This window comes from Epinephelus lanceolatus, chromosome 15 (assembly GCF_041903045.1).
Source record: "Epinephelus lanceolatus isolate andai-2023 chromosome 15, ASM4190304v1, whole genome shotgun sequence".
Taxonomy (NCBI): Eukaryota; Metazoa; Chordata; class Actinopteri; order Perciformes; family Serranidae; genus Epinephelus; species Epinephelus lanceolatus.
In genome coordinates, this window is record NC_135748.1 from 21,515,973 (window position 1) to 21,535,986 (window position 20,014).

Sequence of the window (20,014 nt, forward strand, 5' to 3'; positions counted from 1 at the left end):
CCAGTCTTTATGCTAAGCTAAGCTAATCATTTCCTGATTCTAGTACACAGACATCAGGGTGGTATTAATGTACCTCTGTAAGGAAAAGAAAAGTCTACTCCCCAGTGTCATTTGCATACAATTACTAAGCTTTCCCTAATTATACACCTACTATAGATAAGCCCCTTAGTCCAGAGTGCACCCACCTCTCCAGTCTAAGAGTTTTTCCATGCTGTAAAAGCTAGCGTCATGCATTATAGACAGTTGAGGCTGAAAGTATTATTTTTGGAAAAGAGCTTTCACCACTTTCTTTTCTGTGGAGTTCACATCATTCATTTATCTTTAATGTTTGGACTTCTAAATATGCATATCTACTATTAAACTCTATTGTAGCTGCACTAAAAATATCTTGACGTCATGTCACGTTGTGTGCATTTGGCCAGCCATATCCGGGACTAAGGAAAATGCACCAGCCCATGACAAAACTGAAATCAAGGTACAGCTTTGTTTGTTAATTGGGTATGCTAGGTATCTCAGAATTAGCTGCAAGTAACTTAAATGTGATCATTTTACCCCCTACTTACATGCAATAACAAATGTCTTTATTACACAGTGTACAATACTTAGAGGTGATGGATGTACCTGAGCACTTCCCGGAACTCTTTGAGCTGGTGGTCGGGCACCTCGGTGCGGATGGCCTCAAGCCACTCGGGCATAAAGCACTCCCACAGTGGCTGGCTGATGACATTGTAAGGTATCAGACACAGGATCCGATTCAGGCCCTCCTTCAGCTGGGTCACTGTGCTACATGACTTGTCCCAGTAACCTCCCACCTGGGGAAAAGCGTGCACGTACTGGCTTAGATCAAACCCAACCCACAGAGTTCAGATGGTGACCTGCCCTCTATAATTTTAATAAACCTCATCCCTCAGTGACGTGCTGATTTAATGATGGCTAGCTGTTGCACAGTGCAACATGTTTAAAGGTTAATGGGAGTTGTAACTGAGATAAACATTGGTTAGGACGTGCATTGGCCATCCGGCCATTATAACTGACAGTTATAATGTTCATGTTTGTTGTGCTTTCCGAATATAACCTTTTCCCACCCACGTCCACATCCAGTATCAGCACCCTGTACATCATCGAAACCATAGATTGTGAGTTTATTTGACCTGGATCTTAGCCTTACCCTGGCAAACTCAACAGGCTTGGGCAGCAGACACATGACCATGACGTCGAATCGTACTTCACACACTGTCTTTAGCCACTTGGTGACAAACTGAGGCTTTAACTTCTCCACCAGGCTTCCGACCTCATCGTCCATCATGTAGGCGGTGGAGTGAAACCACTGGAAGACCATGCTGACCAGCCGAGCCAGGCTCTCTGTGGGCGTGTTCTCATTGGGTGTGCACAGGCTCACCTGCAGATGTGAGTGAAGGTCAGAGAAGCAAAACTAATCAGTCCGGTAACCATAAGTGCAGCAGTGTAAAGTGATAAAGGGGCCATGCACTGTACACATCCTTATCTAACAACTCCCTGTTATTGACAGACACAGCAGAAGCCTGTGATTACACACCAGGAACCAGATGCCAAATTGACTGAGGAGCCGCTGGTCGTGCTGGTCGTCCTCCTTGTTGTCGAACTCAATATTGTCCAGAGAGTGGTGGGAGGCGGACAGGCCCATCTGACGACGCCTGTTCATCTCAAACTCACGTTGTTCTGCATGAATTTCTGCCTCCTTGAGAAGGCTGGATGAGTAGGAATGATAACAGAGGATTTACAGAGGCGGAGAGAAGGCAGAGTCATACTGATGGAAAAAGACCAGGAGAGAAACTAAAAAAAACAGACAGGCTCCTCACACAGCATATACATTAATAATCTAATTTCATGCAGTATTGTTGTCCATATATTCACGTAAAAACATGTTTCACAGCATTACAGGCATATGCACTGTAAATGTGGCTGTGATATGTTAGTGTAAACACTGTGAATGTACCTTATAACAGCTTCCACAGTGCACACTAGCTCCTCTGCTCCGCACTCCCGGGTGTTGATGGGAGGGGGCGAGGTCTGGTACAGATGGGTCTCCGCCGCAGCCCCCACCTCGCTGCTGTGGTGGTTGACATGGCAACGCTTGCAGTAGCGGACAGGCCGGTTGCCATGGCGCCCACAGCAGCCAGCCGAGAAGCAGGTGACCACAGCCCTCCTAACATGAGAGCTACAGTTCTACAAAGCCAAGAAAGGAGGAGGAGATCAGTTTCTATTTCTATTCTGGGCGGTAGGCAACAAAATAAAAATATGCCATCATCACAGCAAATCAGCCAATAATGCATTATGACAAGCATCTAAAAATAAACCTATTCCCTGGCCTTAAAAGCAACTTACTCCTCTGACTATGAATACCATCCTCTCCAATATGTATTTGTTTAAAGATGTTGATCTGCCCATATCTGCAGTGATAGAAAAAGTCTTTATGTGTCCCCACGGTGTCTCGGGTTTCTAAAAATAAAAGGCATGGCACTAGAGAACCATCCTAATCTGATCAGCCTCTAATCTTGTGCCATTAGAGGGATGCAGTGCTATCAAATTAACATATCTGTCCTCTGATGGCGAGGACCGGCTTTCAACAACAAAAAGTGATGTTACTGACATCGTTGTTGTTTACAGTACGCTCTATCTTGGGTATCATGGTGTATTTATAAGTAGCTATTCTCAGATGAAGATGACAAGGCTGTTGTGAATCCAGGTGGGAGTTTAAAGGGCTTTCTGAAATGAACGTGACAAAGCCTGATCGGAAAGGGAGGCTGTGGATTATCAACTGCTGGACAAGCCAGGATGGAGGCCAGCTGTTTCCCCCCTGACAACCCAGTGCGGCTGCTCAGCCTGACCGGAATACCTGAGATCATCTCACACTCAGTTTTCCTGGTGTCTCCGTGGAAACCAGCAGGGAGCACTTGCCCTCAGCAGCGCGTTCAACAACAGCAAACAAACATCACGCCCCAGCAGCTTAATATGAAACGATGTGGCCTTTACTGAGCCGCTTCAGTGAATGGAGTTCTCAATGAAGAAAACATTTCAGGTTCATAAATAAATGACCTCACGATGTATCACAGGTAAAAATGGATTTTGTGAAATGTCTTCCACAAGGTCAACAGGTTCAATCTGTTTGTTTTTAGTAATAAGACTATTCATGGCATGTGTGTTGTTTGATTTATGCTTTGTATGTGTAGTTCAAGGTAAAATTTCATTATTCTGAAGCTGCAGAGAGGTTAATTAGTGACAACAAATCACTCCAAAGGTTTATTTGTCCTAAACATTGGATACTGTTCAATGCTGTAAAGGGATAGATCACAATGAATATGAGCCAATGAGTAGATGGTTGCAGCACAAATACAAATCTTACCTTCTTTTGACAAATGGCAGATATCTCTGCTGCAAAGACAAATGAGCAAAAATGAAAAAATTGTCTTTCTTTTTATTTTCATTTTTTTCTCCTCCCTCTTTTTCCCTCTTGAACAATAATGTTCAATTTGCAAACAACAGGAGTAGCTTTCTAAAACTGAACTGAATTCAAAAACTTTTCCAAAAACTTTATACACATTATACCTGAGCTTCTATGCATGAAATACAACTCATTTAACAATTAAATAATATTTATATATAATACAAAAGGACAGCCCACTACCTAAAACGTACTTATTTCTTTTCTTTTCTTTTCTTATTATAACTGTATATTGGAGCACTTCTTTTAGAATATCTGCTGTTGCATGTAAAAGACCCGATTGATTTTAGTTTAGTTTATCAGCCTACACTTGCTCTTGTTGCGCCCTTCCTTTGTTTTTGTTTTTTTCTTAAAAGCAGGAATGATTTTAGAAAACAGCAGTAGACTTTGATATGCTAGAAAAGGTTGTATTATGGGAAAAACAGCTCTTTTTATGTGTAGGCTCAGATGACAAACTTTGAGTATCTGCCAGATTTAACTATGGCTATAAATATGATTATAATAAAGGAACAAATATGTGAACCTATGCTAACCTCTGTCATCTCTATCATATCATTGTGCTTAAAACCTTTCTTTATATTGTTGATTATACTGAACATATTTCACAAATGTTCTATGTACTGTATGTATGTCTCTTTGCTGTGTGAGCAAGACAGAAACACCTTCTTGTTTGTAAATGCTCACCTTGGGGCAGGAGTACATCAACAAGCCATTCAGCGTGGTCTCTGAAAAGGTCAAAGAAATGTATAAACAATGCTTGACTTACAGGCAAACTGCTCCTCAGAGCCTACAACAATCCTACCTCGTGTATACATGCACGGGAGCAACTTACTAGCAGAGCTGGGACGCAAAACATCTTCCTTCAGTATCGAAGAAAACACAAAACTGCACATCCATGCAATTATAACATGCTACACACTGGAGAAAAGAGAAACAAGTGGCTGCGTGGTTTCGTGATGATGATCTCATTATCAGCGCAAGGGAATTATGTAACCATGGCGATGTATTTCCCCTGGGTTAAAGTGAGGAATAATGAGGCAGACGGTAGGTGATGTATGTTTTGAATGGCATCTCATTGAGAGAGGGGGAGAATGGAGAAACGAGGTGAAACTGATGCATACCCTGCTATCCTCTGGCTGCACTCCTCGCATATATAAAGAGGAGGGGGCTTGTCTCCCAGGGCAACAGAGAGAGTAGGATCTATACACATCTGCAAAGTAAAACAGGTAGGGTTAGAATATGGATATGGTATTTAAAAAATGAAAATACTGATACTTTGATGTCTTATTTTCATTCTTATTTTGATTCAAGAGGGACAGAAACCATTTCAGCTCATTTAGGGAATGTACAAAAATTACCAAGGTGCTGAGGGGGACTGAATATTACTTTTCACAAAGTCATATAACACAATGGAAATGTTATGAATCATTTTGCCATTAATAACCAAAAGTGCATGATAATTTTCATGTAGCCACCAACTGAAGTGGAATAAAATACAACACAATTGTGCGTCCTGTTTAGCAAATATTCCAGCCATATTTTATTTTTGAACTATGCGCAAAATAAAATCAAAAACCTGCTCTTTGAAAAGTTTAACCACTAAAGACCCTCCCCCATTCTTCCAAAAAGATATTGAAGACCCTCCCTTCAGCAAAAAGGAACAGAAAACAACCCTCTTCTTTTCTGAATCCGCTTCCCCCAAAGTAATCTATGTGCAGTCCCTTAGAATACAGTTTCATACACTGCATTTACCACAGCTCACATTTTCCATTAGCCCCTCTCACACTGCACTCTTCAAAGGTAGTATATCATGATCTTACCCAAGTAATCATGTGACACCTATACCTGTCTCCCCACGCCTCTGTGTGGATGGCTGCGTGCATATGCTGCACTCTGTTCTCTTACAACCTGTGCCTGGCCCTGTGCTAAACCTCAATGCTCATGGCCTCAATGTTCAGATGGTGCACTGTAATTTACTGTGCTCACTTGATGCCACCCTATCCTCAAGGGCTGCGCAGGGTCACCGCTCCCAATTAAGCCCCCCTCCCCCCATACCCCCTCCCTGCTCCTGTTAATTGAAATCCGGCCCCTGTCCGTGCCCCTGTTCCTATTCTATTTGTCAGTTTTGAGTACAGTTGAGTAAAGGCAGGCGTAGCTGATAAAGCAGAGCAGCAACAGCAGAGGCTGGTGTAAAGTTGCAAAGAAGCCGATATCATTACCCCACTCCCCACAGCTGCCCAGGCAAGCACTGATTTATTTACCAAGGGGCTCACAAAAGCAAACGCGCCGACACGCATGGTTGAACTCTGCAAGGCAATCTGGCACATGCCCCATGCATTCCCGAAGAATATCTCAAGGGAAGCAGCTTTTGAATGCAGAGTGTGCCGCTAATCTATCCTCTTACAATAATAAGGCATTGTAAATGTAAAGGGAAGTGGGATCCAACAGCCATAAATGCACCATGCCTGTGATGTGAGAGTTTAACGTTTAAAGCTTATGTAACATATTGTTAAAAGACTCAAGTCACCTTGACAGCCGGTTTATTGATAGCATTGTGGCACTCAATATGTTGACAGTGGATGGGGTTCCAGGCTGATGCAGGACAGGAGATTGGCAGATGGAGAGGAGAAAAGAAGAAAAATGGGGAATAGGTTAGACCTTTAGTCAGTTCAAGGGCAGAGCGAGCGGCAGATGTGACATTAAGAGAATCTCACCTGTGTACTGAAGCCCCCTGTATTCACTGATGGCTCCTGGCGGCTTTAGGTTGGGCCAGTAATGAAACAGCATCTGTACAGCTGGAGGTTTTACTTGGGACGGGCCATAGGATATGACATAAAGAAGGTCCTGCACACAGTACAAACATCACCAGTAATTACAAAGTGCAATGATAATCAAAGGTATTTAAATACTAATGCATAGAAGGCAGCTTGTGGTAGGTTTTCATTCCAATATACTATAATACACGGTATCCATTTTGTAAAGACTAACTGAAATGTTGCCTGATATCCATTGTTCGATATCAAAATATATGTTTTTTACTTTTTATATTTAAAGGAAGTGGTGTTCTGCTTTTTTGCAAAGAGTTAGTCCACTACATGAAAAAAATGGATTCCGCCCTCATGACGCTAAATATAGGGAATGGGAACCGCAGAGCATTCTGGGAGCAGCATCTTGGAAGGATAAGCGCCCATAGCCGCCAGTGTAATCATTTGTCATCTGTTAAGCTTTCATCATTATAAAGTACAAGTAAGCATGATAAACATAAGCTGATATAAAGAAGAGCTCTTTACAGAGGCAAACAAGCAAATTTTATTACAAATTTGAAGTCATTGCAGACATTAATCAGGTTTTAATAGCATTATTTGGACATGTCTACAGCACATTTGGAATATGCATCTTAAGTGGGGTTTTATTGCAGTTTGCGACGCACAGCTTCCTGTCTGTTCACAGTCTGCTCTGTGCAGTGTCATGGAGAAGCTAGCCAACAGTTTGAAGGCTGTGGTAGAGATGCATGCCTAAAAGAAAAGCCCACATTTCTGGTCGGAGGGAGAAACACACCAACCTTCAAAACATTATGAAAGACTTGGATATCAACAGTTATTTGGATATGCGCAAATATCACAACACAGACCTTTAAAAGAAGGTGGTTGAAGGAATGAAAGAGGGAGGCTGTGTTTCATGTCAGCCACTGGTACTAAACTTTTGAAAAAAAATCCTATTATAATGCAAAAGAGCAACTGTTCCAATGTTCTATATTTTAGCATGATAAACAACATGTTACTGCACATTAATGGGAGTATGCACAGCTGCATATAATTAGGGAATATTCATTTTCATTAGACATGTAAACAGCTTTGTAAGATGATTATCATTTTCAGGATAAGGGCAAAAAGCGGAATAACGTTAATGATGTAAAAGATGAGCTCGCTAATGTTATGCTAACTCACTGATAACAAAAGCAGATCATGCATAATTAATTTAGCAGTATCTAGCAATATGAAACACATAAAGTTAACATTAACTGCATAATTAATACACTACATTTGTTGTTGAGTGATGTTTTGTGTTAGTTCAGCCATTCTTTTTGAAAGTTATGATAAACAGCCAGAGGATGATACTCTTACCTTTATCCTTCCAAAATGGCCAACTCGCTGTTGATGACAACATATTCCCATTCCATATGAGGCTAGCACCAGTAGACCGTTAGCTTAGCTTGTCATAAAGAGTCAGTGCAGCTAGCTTTAAATGTAGGAGCAATTTGTAGTTTTAGGGCTAGTTATGCACTGGTTTTTTATATTTTAGTTTTTATATGAATTAAAGAAACATTTTTTAAATATTAATTAGTGAGCTTTAGCTGGCAGAGCATTCTTTTTTACCTTTAAACAGAACCAGGTTAGCTGTTTGTCCCTCTGTGCATATGCTAATGCAAGCTAACGGTCCTTTTGCTCAAGCTAGCTCCTTAGCGCTCAAATATGAATGGTATCGATCTTCTCTCTCAGCAAGAAGGCTAATAAACATAGTTCCCCAAATGTGAAAGCATTTAAAAAAGGATTCAGGAGAGCAATATAGTATGTTGTAACTTTTAGGAAAGACAGCATAGCCTATGTTCCCAAGATGAAATATCTAAATAGAGAGCCAAAGTGAAGCTGGAAGGTTTCAATTTCTAATAGCAACTGCTGTGGTGGATGCAGATTTAGGATATTTAATGTATAGCCTACCAGTTTTATTCTTTATTATTATTATTATTACTCTCTATATGTTGTGGAACTCTAGTATAAAGTGCTACAGGGATGATGGGGTTTTTTTGTTTTGTTTTGGGGTTTTTTGTAGGAGAACCTGTGGGTTAGTGTCGCCCTGGTTCCCTTGTCAAAAAGCATATGGGATTTTTCCATTAGATTTTGGATTATTGCAGAAAATAAGCTCTGTACCCAACAAAAGTTTATGATACCTTTTGTTCAGCAATATAATCTTCAGAAATAAACACCGCCTTTATGATTTCTGAAGTGTAAATGCAATCACCAGATGCAAAAATCTAACATTCAGCTATAAATAAACAAACCCAAGTTCACAAGACTTCAACATCACCACCACAACCAGACTGTAAAGCCGCGGTCAACGTGACTTCATTCTGTAGTCTAATTTAGCCACTTCAAGATGCATTAAAACCTCTATATTTACAAAGTGGCATTTCTTGATGTATTTTATGTGGTAGAACAAAACCTCAACACTTCTTGTGTTACCCACAGATATTCATCCAGGCATCTAACCAAAAACCTATTCAAAAAAAGAATTGGTTTTGAGACAAGGGAACCAGAAGTGCAAAGATGCTAACTTGTGTCCAGATTTTAGGACTCATTTCTGCAGCACTCTAATGCACTTTACACATATAATCTTATGTCTGCATTATGTGTTTAGAGGGAAAGTACCTTCCACACTTCCTGTTTGTGCTTCATCAGACACTCCAACAATTGACAGTGATACACTAGAAAAAAAACAGGAGAGACAAGGTTAAGTAGGGAGACATTACTACATAGCATTACAGTGAAGGTCATTGCATGCATGCTTTGAAAGCAGCCAACATGATGGTTTACCTGGATTTGTGGTGTACTGCATTGCAATCATGAGCATAGAGGAGGCAGATAGATTGACATAGGCCGGGACTCCCCCCTCCCTCCGAGTAGAGCCCACTACAGACAAGCAAGGAAGAGAATAATGGCATTTAATTTCAAAAGAAATAAATAGGTTACATAAAATATGAATTACACCATCAGGCACAGTTATGAGTTGTCTAAATTATGTGATGAAAGGTCATACTCACATATAGCCATGGGGAGGAAAGAGGTGCTCAGGTACTCAATGATGTCTTTGTGGAGGAAAGGGGGAAATGTGGCTAAAGTGGAGATCATAGTATAGGGCAAAGTGCTGAGAATATCATCACTGAGAAAGGGCAGGAGGCAAGTTGTTGTGTAAAATATGGACTGTCCCAGATCTGATGAGAAAGGGAAAAGGCAACAAAAAGACAAAGAGAGATACACAGACACTCATTCAATTAACAGTGCATACAGTATTCACATACTGTATGCAGCCACAGATGTAAAAGTTACATGAAATTCCAGTCAATAAATGTTTTATATAACAGTATAACAATGGGAAAAGAGAACATTTGGAATATGAACTTCAGCTGAGGGCAGTGAGCTTTTCTTTAAAGGCCACTGAAGTAAAATTTGCCTTCAGGAAAAGTAGAGCATTCTAGTCAAGGAGATGGGTTTTCATGCTTTTGAGCTTTTTTTAACAGTGGTAAAATATTCATGAAAAACAAGAGCACTGACTGTGATGCAGCCTTGGGCCCGTGAAAAAACAGTGCGGAAATAAGTCATTCTCAGATGTATTCTAAATGTGTTGAAAGAAATAAACATAACACATTACATTTGCCTATGTGTGCTTCCCAGTTAACTTATATATTTGCACATGACAACATAAGTAGAACATTTCTCCCACTTTACATAACAAACATGCAGTCAAGTATGATACACAGAAGAGAAGGCCTATGTCTGGTGTATCCAATGGCTTATGAACGATTAAGTTGATAGGATCCAGCGTGCTCCCAATCACCCCATGCATCCCTCAAGATCCTCAGCAGGACTTCTCTCCTCCAGTTACAAAAGAGGCCAAAAAAGCAGCAGTGGCTTCATGCAGGCCAGACGGCTCGGGGATGATGATGACAAACAGTGGTGCACTGGGCCTTGACTCACCATGCTGACCGTGCTGCAGCAGGGGCACCAGGTCAAGCAGGGTCACGAGGGTCACATAGAGGCCCTGATAGTCCAGAGAGGGGTACTCTGAGAGCTGAGCGTCCCGACTCTGCTGCCCCTGCCCCCCGCGGTCTGACGGGGCATCGCGCAGAACGCTGTAAAGGAGGGAGCGAGTAACTGTAGGGTTGATGGAACTGACTTGTGGTCTTAGAGATGGGGTGAGTGGGAATGGCACAGGAAAAAGACACATGGTCATGGGCACGGCCAAATTGGAAGCTTCCTGGTTCTCCTTCCTGCCTGTGCGGGACAGAATGCTGCTCCGGGGCGGGAGGGGAGGGGAGGGAGGGTAGGGGAGGGGAACAAGGGAAAAAAAGAGACAACAAAGACACAAAAAAACAGCACATTACATTGAAATGGCACTACAGAGACAGCGTAAATAGAAAAAAACAAACCCAGATAAACCCCACATAGGATGCAGTGTCTCACTATTTGACTGTATCACTGAAGGCACGGGCAATTTTTCCCTGCTTTGTCTGTTCAGAGTGACTTTAATTCAATTTATCTTGTTTTGTCTGTCTTTGCACTTGGAAAACAAAAAAAACATGAGCACAAACTGCAATGATCACTGCATCTCATGCGTATCTGGTGACAAGGAGCAAAAATATAAAAAATGGCATGTTTTCAGTGGCAACCCCATACTTCTCCAAAAAGGCACAGTGCAAACGACTGTCCCTCGATGGCTGCCATCTTCCAATCAGCAAGGTCAGAGGCTACCATGCAAAAAGGCCAATGAAAAATAATAAAAAAAGAAATTTCCTTGTCTTTAGTGGGGCTGTCAAGGATGGGAGTGACACCAAATTGGTTCGGGAAAATACAGAGGTGACACTTTTGAAACATGCTTCAGCCAGTAATAAACATGTGTGTGAGGTTAGATCAAGTGCTCCTAGGTCACAGCACATGTTTATTGCACCAGAGAAATAATGTCCGTATGCATACATTATGATACTGTACCAGTATCATCAGGAGAAATAATGAGATCCAACAGGCATATGGATTCAGGTTTCTAAAATAAATGTAACAACTAATCTACGGTAGAGGAGAAACTATAATGACAAAGGAATAGGTTGTATCAGGGGGGAGATGACTGGTAGCATTATGTTTGTGAGCTAATGCAGGATGGACAATTGTGTTTGCTGTCCCCTGGGGAAGGTGGTGGACATATTCAATTTTAAGAGAGGGGAAAACAAAAGGAAAAAACTAGTTGGGGTTGAGTGTGGAGCGGAGGGGGAAGGGGGGCCAGAGAGCATTGCTCTTTTTACTGCACATTATTAAAGAGCTAAGCTGTTCTATCAGGCAAATGATTGGATTTATCAAGAGCGCCCAGATTATAAATGCTGATGTGTTGGGTTCTTTTTTTTCTTTTTTTTTTTTTTTTTGAAAGGTCACTCAAAAAGTAGAGTTACAGCATTCTCGGCAAGTGAGAAAGGGGATTTCAATATTTTTTAACATAACATTAGATGCATAATGTTGAGCATGTAGTTTAACAGTTTACTGTCAACAGCAGAATGTAACATTTTCTGACTTATCCCCTCAAAGTTATACTCTGTAAGATTCAAGTCAGTGTAGATTCATTCGGAAATCTGCGTTATTATAATCTCAAACAGTCTCAAGTATTTCACAACGGACTGTATCTCAGAGTATAACTTTTTCACTGCCCATTTCTCATATAAAACATCATTTTGAACAATGAACATAGAGATAAACAGACACGCTCACACGCATACACTGAACATATACACACAAAGGCACACACATATGTGCATACATACATACATACAAACAGACAACACGAAAAATTACAAACATATACGACACATAAAACACATGTAGAAATGCACTGATACAGACACATGACATACATTGACTGTCAAACCCTGCACTGTCAATACAAAATCATTGACTATGTGTGTAGCAGTAATTCAAAGCACAATCAGACTTCCTGGATTTACAGATACACAGAAAACCATGTCTAAACAATACTAGATATGATTTCTGCTCCCTACAGTCATTCCTCTCAGAGTGATACAGCTTGGCATGAAGTCAGTGTGGCTCACTGATGCAGAGAGCTCAATGTGACTCGGAGAAATATGACAAAGCTATGCCTCATCTTTAAGGAGGCATATGTAATTGTCAGTAAACAGAAAAATTTAACCCTTCTCTATTTTCTGTTCTGCATCTGACCTGTGCGCAACCTAAAATTGGTGTATGACTCAGCAACCACCTCCTTTGGGGGCATTTCTGTTTTTCTTTCCAGGAACATGACACATGCCTGCTCCACTTTTCAAGGCTCAGTACTCCCACTTTCTCACTCTCTTTTCTTTTTCATTTTCACTTTTCTTTCTCTGTTTTTGCAACCCAGGCTTCAGAAAGCACAGGTGTATGGATAATCCTGGGGTCCCTGCTGAGGAAACCAGACCCCTCTAACGGTGGGGAGACTTACTTGAAGCTATGAGGCTCTGCTTTGGGAAAATGTCAAGCAGCTGTTAATGGTGGCATCACAGCGAGCAATTGCTTTCGCAGTAGAATGATGCTACTTGAGCTAAAGGGTAACTTTGGTATTTTTTTAACCTGGACCCTTGTCTGGGTCCAGATGTTTGAAATCGCCCCTTCCACCAAATTCAGGTTGACTGATTCTTCTGGCACTGTGACATGGAACGACTGTTTCTTGGTTAAAATAAAAAACAGCCATTGAGCATTGCAGGTGGACGAAATTAGCGAATTACTACCACAGGCAAGACCAAAGCCGTTGTCAAGCTGTTGTCAAGCGGTGTGCCAGAACCAATGAGTAATAACAACAACAGCAAGCACTACAGATGAGATAGACGTTGCTATCCAGGCTATTCTAAATGTCTTCCCAATATTGCCCGACATTTTAGTTTGTTTTACTCTGCTCCACTTCACTCTTAAAACCCTGGCAAAACAGGTATGTTGGCATACACATCAGTGTGGACTTAAAATTACGCTCGATTCAGGTGAATACATTCGTCATTGGTGTATCGAGTTGACAATGTTGACTGATTTCGGGCGACCAGGACCCTACTTCCCTTTGTTTTTGGGTCTATGTGACTAATAAAAAGAGAATTGAGTGAGAGTGCTGCAGCCAGCAGGCATGAAACAGGCTGCAAGTTAACCACTCAGGGCATTTGTGCACCATCCAACAAAAGTATCATCCACTAAAAGTACTTGTTTTTGCCACTGACAGGCTCAAATTGATATTATAAGTGTCTGACCACATTATGGAAAGGATCCCTACAGAGATAGACTTTTTTGTTTGAGTAAGATCCTTTTTGTTTAACCAGAAACAGCCCCTAAATCGCTATCACCAAACCCACCAGACTCAATTTAAAAAACAGTAATTTAAGCGTGTATAGAGCCAGCATATTTTTACATCTAACTGGGTGAATTACAAGTTTATTTCAACGAAACCAGAGATGATGGTTATTGTAATAGTGGAAAGACAAACCAAGATGGCTTTTGTGAGTTTTATTTTGTTTCTGCTGACTTTGAATAGTGTGTTTTACGATGATAAACTCTTTATTTAAATGTAATCTGGTGGGTTTGGCGATAGCAGTTTAAGAGCCGTCTCTGGCTAAACAAAAAGGGCCTTACTCTTTAACAAAAAGACTTTTTCCGTAGGGATCCTTTCCATAATGTTGTCAGACACTTGTAATGGCAATATGAGCTTGTCGGCTGCAAAAACAAGCACTTTTAGTGGACGTTAATTGACAGTGCAAATATGTCCCAAGTGGTTACATTGCAGCCGGTTTTGCTGCTGCCAGTTGCTGCTGCTCTTGCCCAATACGTGACCAGTTTCAAAAATTGTTGTTCCATTAGTCACTTAGACACAAAGCATGGGAAAATAGAGTCCAAGCTGAAAAATACAGAAGTTACCCTTTAACACAGATTCCCACAGTTGCAGCCTCTGTCCTGCTCCATCTGTGCCAAAGACATATGAGGGGCCATGTCTAAAACAGCACAGCGGCTGCTGGTGCTCGACAGCCCTTCAGCAAAGCGCAAAGTATCCAGGATACTCTCGCAGCATCACTCAGCACAGGAATAATCCTTATGGGGCTGAGGCATAAAGTGTAGAATTGAGGCTGGCTGCCAATCTCAAATAGATTGCACCCTAAGCTGATAATAATGATAAAAGTGGGGCACACAAGTTCAGCCTCCGGTAATCCCACCCTTTTTGTAAATTAGCTAATAAGTTAGAACAGCACTAATATTTTCAGGCAGTGAGACTTAACCAGCCACATGACATACCAAAATATCCTATCACTGCAGTATACTTTGATACGAAAAGAAGCACCAGCTGGAAAAACAGGGACATGACACATCATGAAATAAGATGTGTCCAAAATGGCTGCCTACTTGACCTGTGCTGGAGGAGGAAATAACATGCTGTTCCTTTCCTTGGGCTTTCAGAGCACCCAGGGGAGCAGGCTGACCCTGCAACTGCAGAGCCGGAGGAGCTGCTCTCCACCAGCCCCCGCTGGGAAGAACACAACAGGCCGCCCCAGGGAAGCGTTAATTTAACAGGCGACCACTGAATCAATAAACATCACTGAGCCGTCTATCTGTGCTGCTGCTTTAACACAATACCATAACACCATAGGAAATCTGCTCTATCTTCTTCTATCTGTCAGAGCAGGGTAGGCAAGGCAGTAAACACAGGCAACCACTTCCCTAATTTCCCTTTGACACTAAATTCATTTTAGCCAACTAATGATTTCACTGTCATCCCTTTCTTTAAGTGTGTCAGAACAACCTGCTCTAAGCTATCTCATCTGATCTTGAGAGGAAGCTAAATATCAAACATCCTACAATCTGTTACGTCACCTGTTGGCTGCAGAGCAGGGTACTTACCTGAGCAGGGTTTGGGAAAAGTATTTCAGTGTGTTTGCAATGTCTGTTCCGGAGGGCACAGGGTAAATATTGTGTTGCACACGGTTGTGATACTCTTGCAAGTATCGTATCTTAGAGGCAACTGGACAAAATAAAGAGCAGAGTAACAAGCAAATCAACACTAGTGAGACTAGCATGTGAATCTGAGCACACAGATAAGGCAAACAGAACATGCATGAAGCTGTGTTGTTTGTTGTTTCTCGGCTAAGATTAATGCAACACAGCATGTAACACGGATGCTCCGATGATCAAGTTAAACAAGGAGCCTGTGTTCCCATGGCTCTCTGGCCTTCACCAGGTGACCTTTTTGGTATAGCAGCAGGGTCACGGGAAGCCCTTGAGGACGCAGTAACCTATTGCTTACAGAAACAAGCTCATGTACAAAAGGTTGCCAGTTCAAGTCCCAAGACAAGCTGGGGAGAATGCAGTCAGTGTGAGACATGAGAGAGGTCTTACTCATCCCTGAGCAGATGATACTGAGAGACATTCTCTCAGCTCTCCCTCGGGTCACTGTTTTAGGTATGGATGTGTTGCATTTTTTCCCCCTCTAGTTAAATAAGAGTTAAAATAAGTTGGAGCTGATGATCGCTGACCCATTTTCTGTGACTTTGGGCAGTGGTGTTTAGCTTCCTCCCTGACCTGTAAATGACAAACCCCAAAATAAAAATAACAGCTGCAGGCTTTATGCATGTGTGGTCAAAGTCTGTGCTGCAAAACATACTAAAAAAATATAAAAATAATATGGAGATATCAGCTTCCAATTTGCTGTTCTCTGTTGTTTTTCTGACACTAGCCTGATTAATTCTTCCATATATTGACCACTAAAAAATATCAGCAACACACAACTTTCAGCCAATTGAAATGGAAGCCCCCAACACCAAGTTTGACCCCATGTTTTGTACACTTAAAGCCAGCAACATCTGATCATTCAGTAATATGGAGGGGGGGTCTGTAGATAGAGGCTGCTGTCCACCTGTTCAAAAGCAATACGAAGAGGAAGGAGGAGGCAGTGAGCAACCGCCTTTAGGACGGTGTGATCAAACCACATTATTGATCAATCTACTGCCACCATATTGTTCAGTAGCCTAAAGAACCTGTCACGTCGACCTTGAGATCAGCAGCACACCTCGTTCAGCCGCGTCAATGAAAATAAATAAATAACATGACGATGTAGCCATTAAATTGTTTCCCCCCTTTAACATGCCGAGGAATAACACAGTGGCTTCCTGTGTGCGCTGAGCCCTCCAGCCATCCTCTGCAGTGAGAGGACGTGTTGCAACCTGCCATGGCAACCGCGGTTTCATCACCAAGGACAGCTCCCCTCATTCGCTTTCTTGCTTAAAACAAAAATCACATTTCCAGTTTCCAAACCCCCCCTCCATGACAAGACAGGCAAAACACGCGCACACACAGCCGTACTTACACTGCTCTGCCTTCGTAGACATCTCGCAGACACTTGGAGAAACATAAAACCCAGACTGTCAATTGTTTTAGTGTTTTTTTTTCCTCCCCGGCGTTGTGTTTCCCTCAGTCGTGAAAAAGTGAATATACCCCCCTTGCAGCCCAGGCTGGGCTTGATTGTACCACTCTGCGCGATGGATTTATACACTGGGGCTTTTTAAGCGGTGCTGCGGTCGCTTTTAGCGGAATTAAAAAAACCAAGAGCAATTTTTGTGAGTCTGGTTTTTTTTATTTTGAAGAATTTTATCGTTTTCGTGGCGGAAGGGAATGTTGATATTTATCTGCCACATCATACCTTTCCAAATGGACTGATCCGCCTTTGACAAATTGTCATTCAAGAATTCCAACAACCCAATCAGTCCTCTTTGAACTGATTATAGGAGGGAAATACCAAGGAAGGAGAGCTTTATTTGCCCAGATATTCCTGTGCATTTATGCATCTGTGCAGCATATAAAAGGCAAAACATGCAACAGATGGTTGTCACACTGTTAGGACTATAAACAATGACGTATCATGGAGGAAGAAACATATTGATTTGCATTCATTTTTTAGGAGATTTAGATTTTACTCGTTTTTTATTAGGAGTTTCCTAATTTTAGTAACAAGCGGGTGATGTTGGTTTGCAATTAGGCTAACAATCTCAATTATCATTATTTTTTTCTATTTGCATATGCACATTTATACTATTCTTTAAATCTGTGATAAATAAGACATTTTTACATAAAGTTCTGCATCATTTTCTATCAGACTTCAGGGTCTGAACAACTGACAGACTGACAGACCCTTCCCATCATAGTTTGTGCCAAGATCTGTTGGACTATTTCCATCTCATGTCCAGCTGATGGGGAGCAACATCCTGTCACTGCACCCTGGAATGACCCCTGTGCTTAGTACTACTGTTTATGCTATGAAGCAAATATTAAGCATTTTCCAAACAACATATTGGCCTATTTTTACACATACCATATCTTAGAAATAACACATACCAGAGCAGATGTCACATCAAAGTCCTTTTATACAGGGAAACAGTTACATCATCAAGCTTCATTTTACACATTGAGAAAATCCACATATATTAAGTGTATGCACGTGAATGCAGAGTTCTTGCAGAAGTCAGGGTTGTGGAGGTGATCTCCGCCGGTATTCTGGGAGGTGATGCATGATCCATCCAGCCGGGCCCAAGAGAGCCACAGCAAACGCACACAAGGCAAACAAAGATTGCTGAAAGAGAGTCCATGAGAACATAAATATAAAATCTTGATTAATAGAAATTATATTTTTCTGAATAAATCAAACAACTGCATGAGGAAAAAATGTTTGGGTTTGGCTCTCAAACTTCTCCTGTCATCAGCTACGGGTTAAATACATGGGACTGAACACCTGTGTCCACAGCAGAGGGTCCCAATCTCAGTGACTCACCAGGTGACATAACAGCAACCCCCATTTATATCATCCTACCATGATATTCCCTCTGTCCCTCTGCACTCTGGTATTCCTAACCTGAGCCAAGCTTTGTAAAAGCCCCTGTGCATGTCCCTGAGGACAGATCAACAGATTTACAGTGGCATAAACACCGGCCACTATGTTGCAGTTCCATCGTAGGATCCCTTTACAGAGGCAAGAGCTTCACACTGACTTATGGATAACTAATGAATAAAACATCTCTCCCACTCTACAGACTGGGGAGCACAGTTCGCTTGAATTCCTCGCATTAGGGGAAATACGGTGAAGTATCACAGATACTGACGTCCCCAGACTGTTGCGCTGTTTTGTGTACCAACATGGTCCTTATAATTTGATTAATTGTAGTTTAGCATTCAGTTGGCACAGAAAAAAACTAAACTAGAGTTCCTGCTGTTGCAGTACTTTTTGATACAGTCAAACAAGCTGGGATGTCTGCTTCTACATATAACTAATAACAAAGATATTGAGTCCTACCACTGGCCCAATCTCCTCCTTTGGTGGCTTGCTGTAGATGGTTGATCTGTGATTTTGCTGAATGGTTTTCATCAACCTGGAGCAGGTCAGTGTGGTTCTCCTAAGAAGGGAGGACATCTTTCTGCTCAGAGTCGCTGGCCTCGACAAGAAAATGGCAATGTTTCTGTGGAAATTCCTGTGTGATACTAACAGATAGTCACTACTTTCATCTAATTCCCTACACTGCTCATGGGAGGAGTATCTTCCATGGGCCAGAGACACTCATGTAAACATACTGTACAACTTCTAGTCAGGATAAGAAATCTGGCCTTGTCTGTGAGACCACTACTGAATAAAGAAAACATTTTATTCTACATTAAAATGAACTCTTGACAGTATTTTTAAGATGGGGTAGTGCAGCAATCATCCTCCAACATCTTCAAAACTTAAATTTACAACTTATGTAATTCACAGCAACTTAAGTAGACTAGTTAACATGTGCTTCCAATAGATGGTGGGCTTTTTTGACAATCAATTAAAATACAGGAATATTTACGATGAAATGAAAGCTTTCAATAACTGTACGAATGACTCATATTATGGCAAAATCTGCCTAGATTCAGAGTTGAAGTTATTTTAGGTATCATGCATATTTTATACGTTCAAAAGTCAGGTTTTTGCATCGACCTCTGCACATGAAAAATAAATAAAAGAGCCAAAACTTTAACATGCAAAGTTTCAACTGATTTACTAGACATGGCTGCAGGCTTGAGATAAAGTAGGAAACAGATGAATAGTTCTAAGGGGGGAAATGATGCCTTGCATTCCTGATTAAATTTGTTTTTTTCTGGTACAGAATAAGGTAGTTAGCACCAGACCTGATCCCTGGTGAAAAATTATCAGCAACAAGTCCTTCATCATCTTATTATCTAGGCTACAATAAGGTGCCACGATATAAACACTCACTTAGTTCTGTAAATTGATGGCACATATCCCCCTTTACTTCACCAGATTAGAATACACCTAAATTTAAGTGCTTAAGCTCCTGAATTATTGATGAAAGACCAGGGTGATGAGCATAAATAACATTAATGGCTTGACTTTGGTCCTACAGGAGTCACATTGAGATGTCTTTTTCCTTGTTACTTATTCAGTGTCCTTCCACTCTTATGTTATTATGACAAGTCTCACGGGGCTTTTGAGTGTATAAAAATGGGGGATTCTGTGTAAAGAAAAAATGCAAAAATGACCTTGGAGTGCATAAATTATGATTTAAAAGGAAAGCTATACAGTGTGTGCCAAAGACGCCTACATTACATGTATTGTGTCGCCCTCAACAGGAGGCTGAAAGAACTTCAATCAGATGATATTAGCCTACAATAGATATCATACCAGTTCGAACAGTGTGGTGGGGCTCCCCCAGCTGCATATACTGTA

The 20,014-nt window shown here is 41.3% G+C and overlaps 2 protein-coding genes across 9 annotated transcripts in view; both read right to left on the reverse strand.

Annotated features, from left to right (window-relative positions):
• unc79 (unc-79 homolog, NALCN channel complex subunit) overlaps positions 1-16,757 on the reverse strand; it is a 42,862-nt gene extending 26,105 nt beyond the window's left edge. For 5 of the 8 annotated variants that reach the window (XM_033642839.2, XM_033642837.2, XM_033642836.2 and 2 more), the window contains exons 1-15: positions 16,622-16,757; positions 15,160-15,280; positions 10,234-10,547; positions 9,300-9,470; positions 9,073-9,168; positions 8,908-8,963; positions 6,196-6,325; positions 6,009-6,073; positions 4,603-4,691; positions 4,166-4,206; positions 3,383-3,411; positions 1,976-2,205; positions 1,556-1,727; positions 1,169-1,399; positions 622-812 (exon numbers count right to left, since the gene is read on the reverse strand). In XM_033642839.2, coding sequence (XP_033498730.2) covers positions 622-812; positions 1,169-1,399; positions 1,556-1,727; positions 1,976-2,205; positions 3,383-3,411; positions 4,166-4,206; positions 4,603-4,691; positions 6,009-6,073; positions 6,196-6,325; positions 8,908-8,963; positions 9,073-9,168; positions 9,300-9,470; positions 10,234-10,547; positions 15,160-15,280; positions 16,622-16,643 — 1,958 coding nt within the window. In that variant the 5' untranslated portion in view covers positions 16,644-16,757. Of the gene's footprint in view, positions 1-621; positions 813-1,168; positions 1,400-1,555; positions 1,728-1,975; positions 2,206-3,382; positions 3,412-4,165; positions 4,207-4,602; positions 4,692-6,008; positions 6,074-6,195; positions 6,326-8,907; positions 8,964-9,072; positions 9,169-9,299; positions 9,471-10,233; positions 10,548-15,159; positions 15,281-16,621 lie in introns of those variants that run through there. The other 3 variants (XM_033642840.2, XM_033642835.2, XM_078175050.1) reach the window with 3 other exon arrangements.
• An 872-nt stretch (positions 16,758-17,629) lies between these two features.
• LOC144467087 (cytochrome c oxidase subunit 8A, mitochondrial-like) lies at positions 17,630-18,792 on the reverse strand. Its single transcript, XM_078175430.1, has 2 exons — positions 18,599-18,792; positions 17,630-17,881 (listed from the first exon to the last, which is right to left on the reverse strand). Exons 1-2 carry the CDS (start codon positions 18,713-18,715, stop codon positions 17,774-17,776), a joined length of 225 nt encoding a protein of 74 aa, XP_078031556.1. The 5' UTR covers positions 18,716-18,792; the 3' UTR covers positions 17,630-17,773.
• Between the last annotated feature and the right edge of the window lie 1,222 nt (positions 18,793-20,014).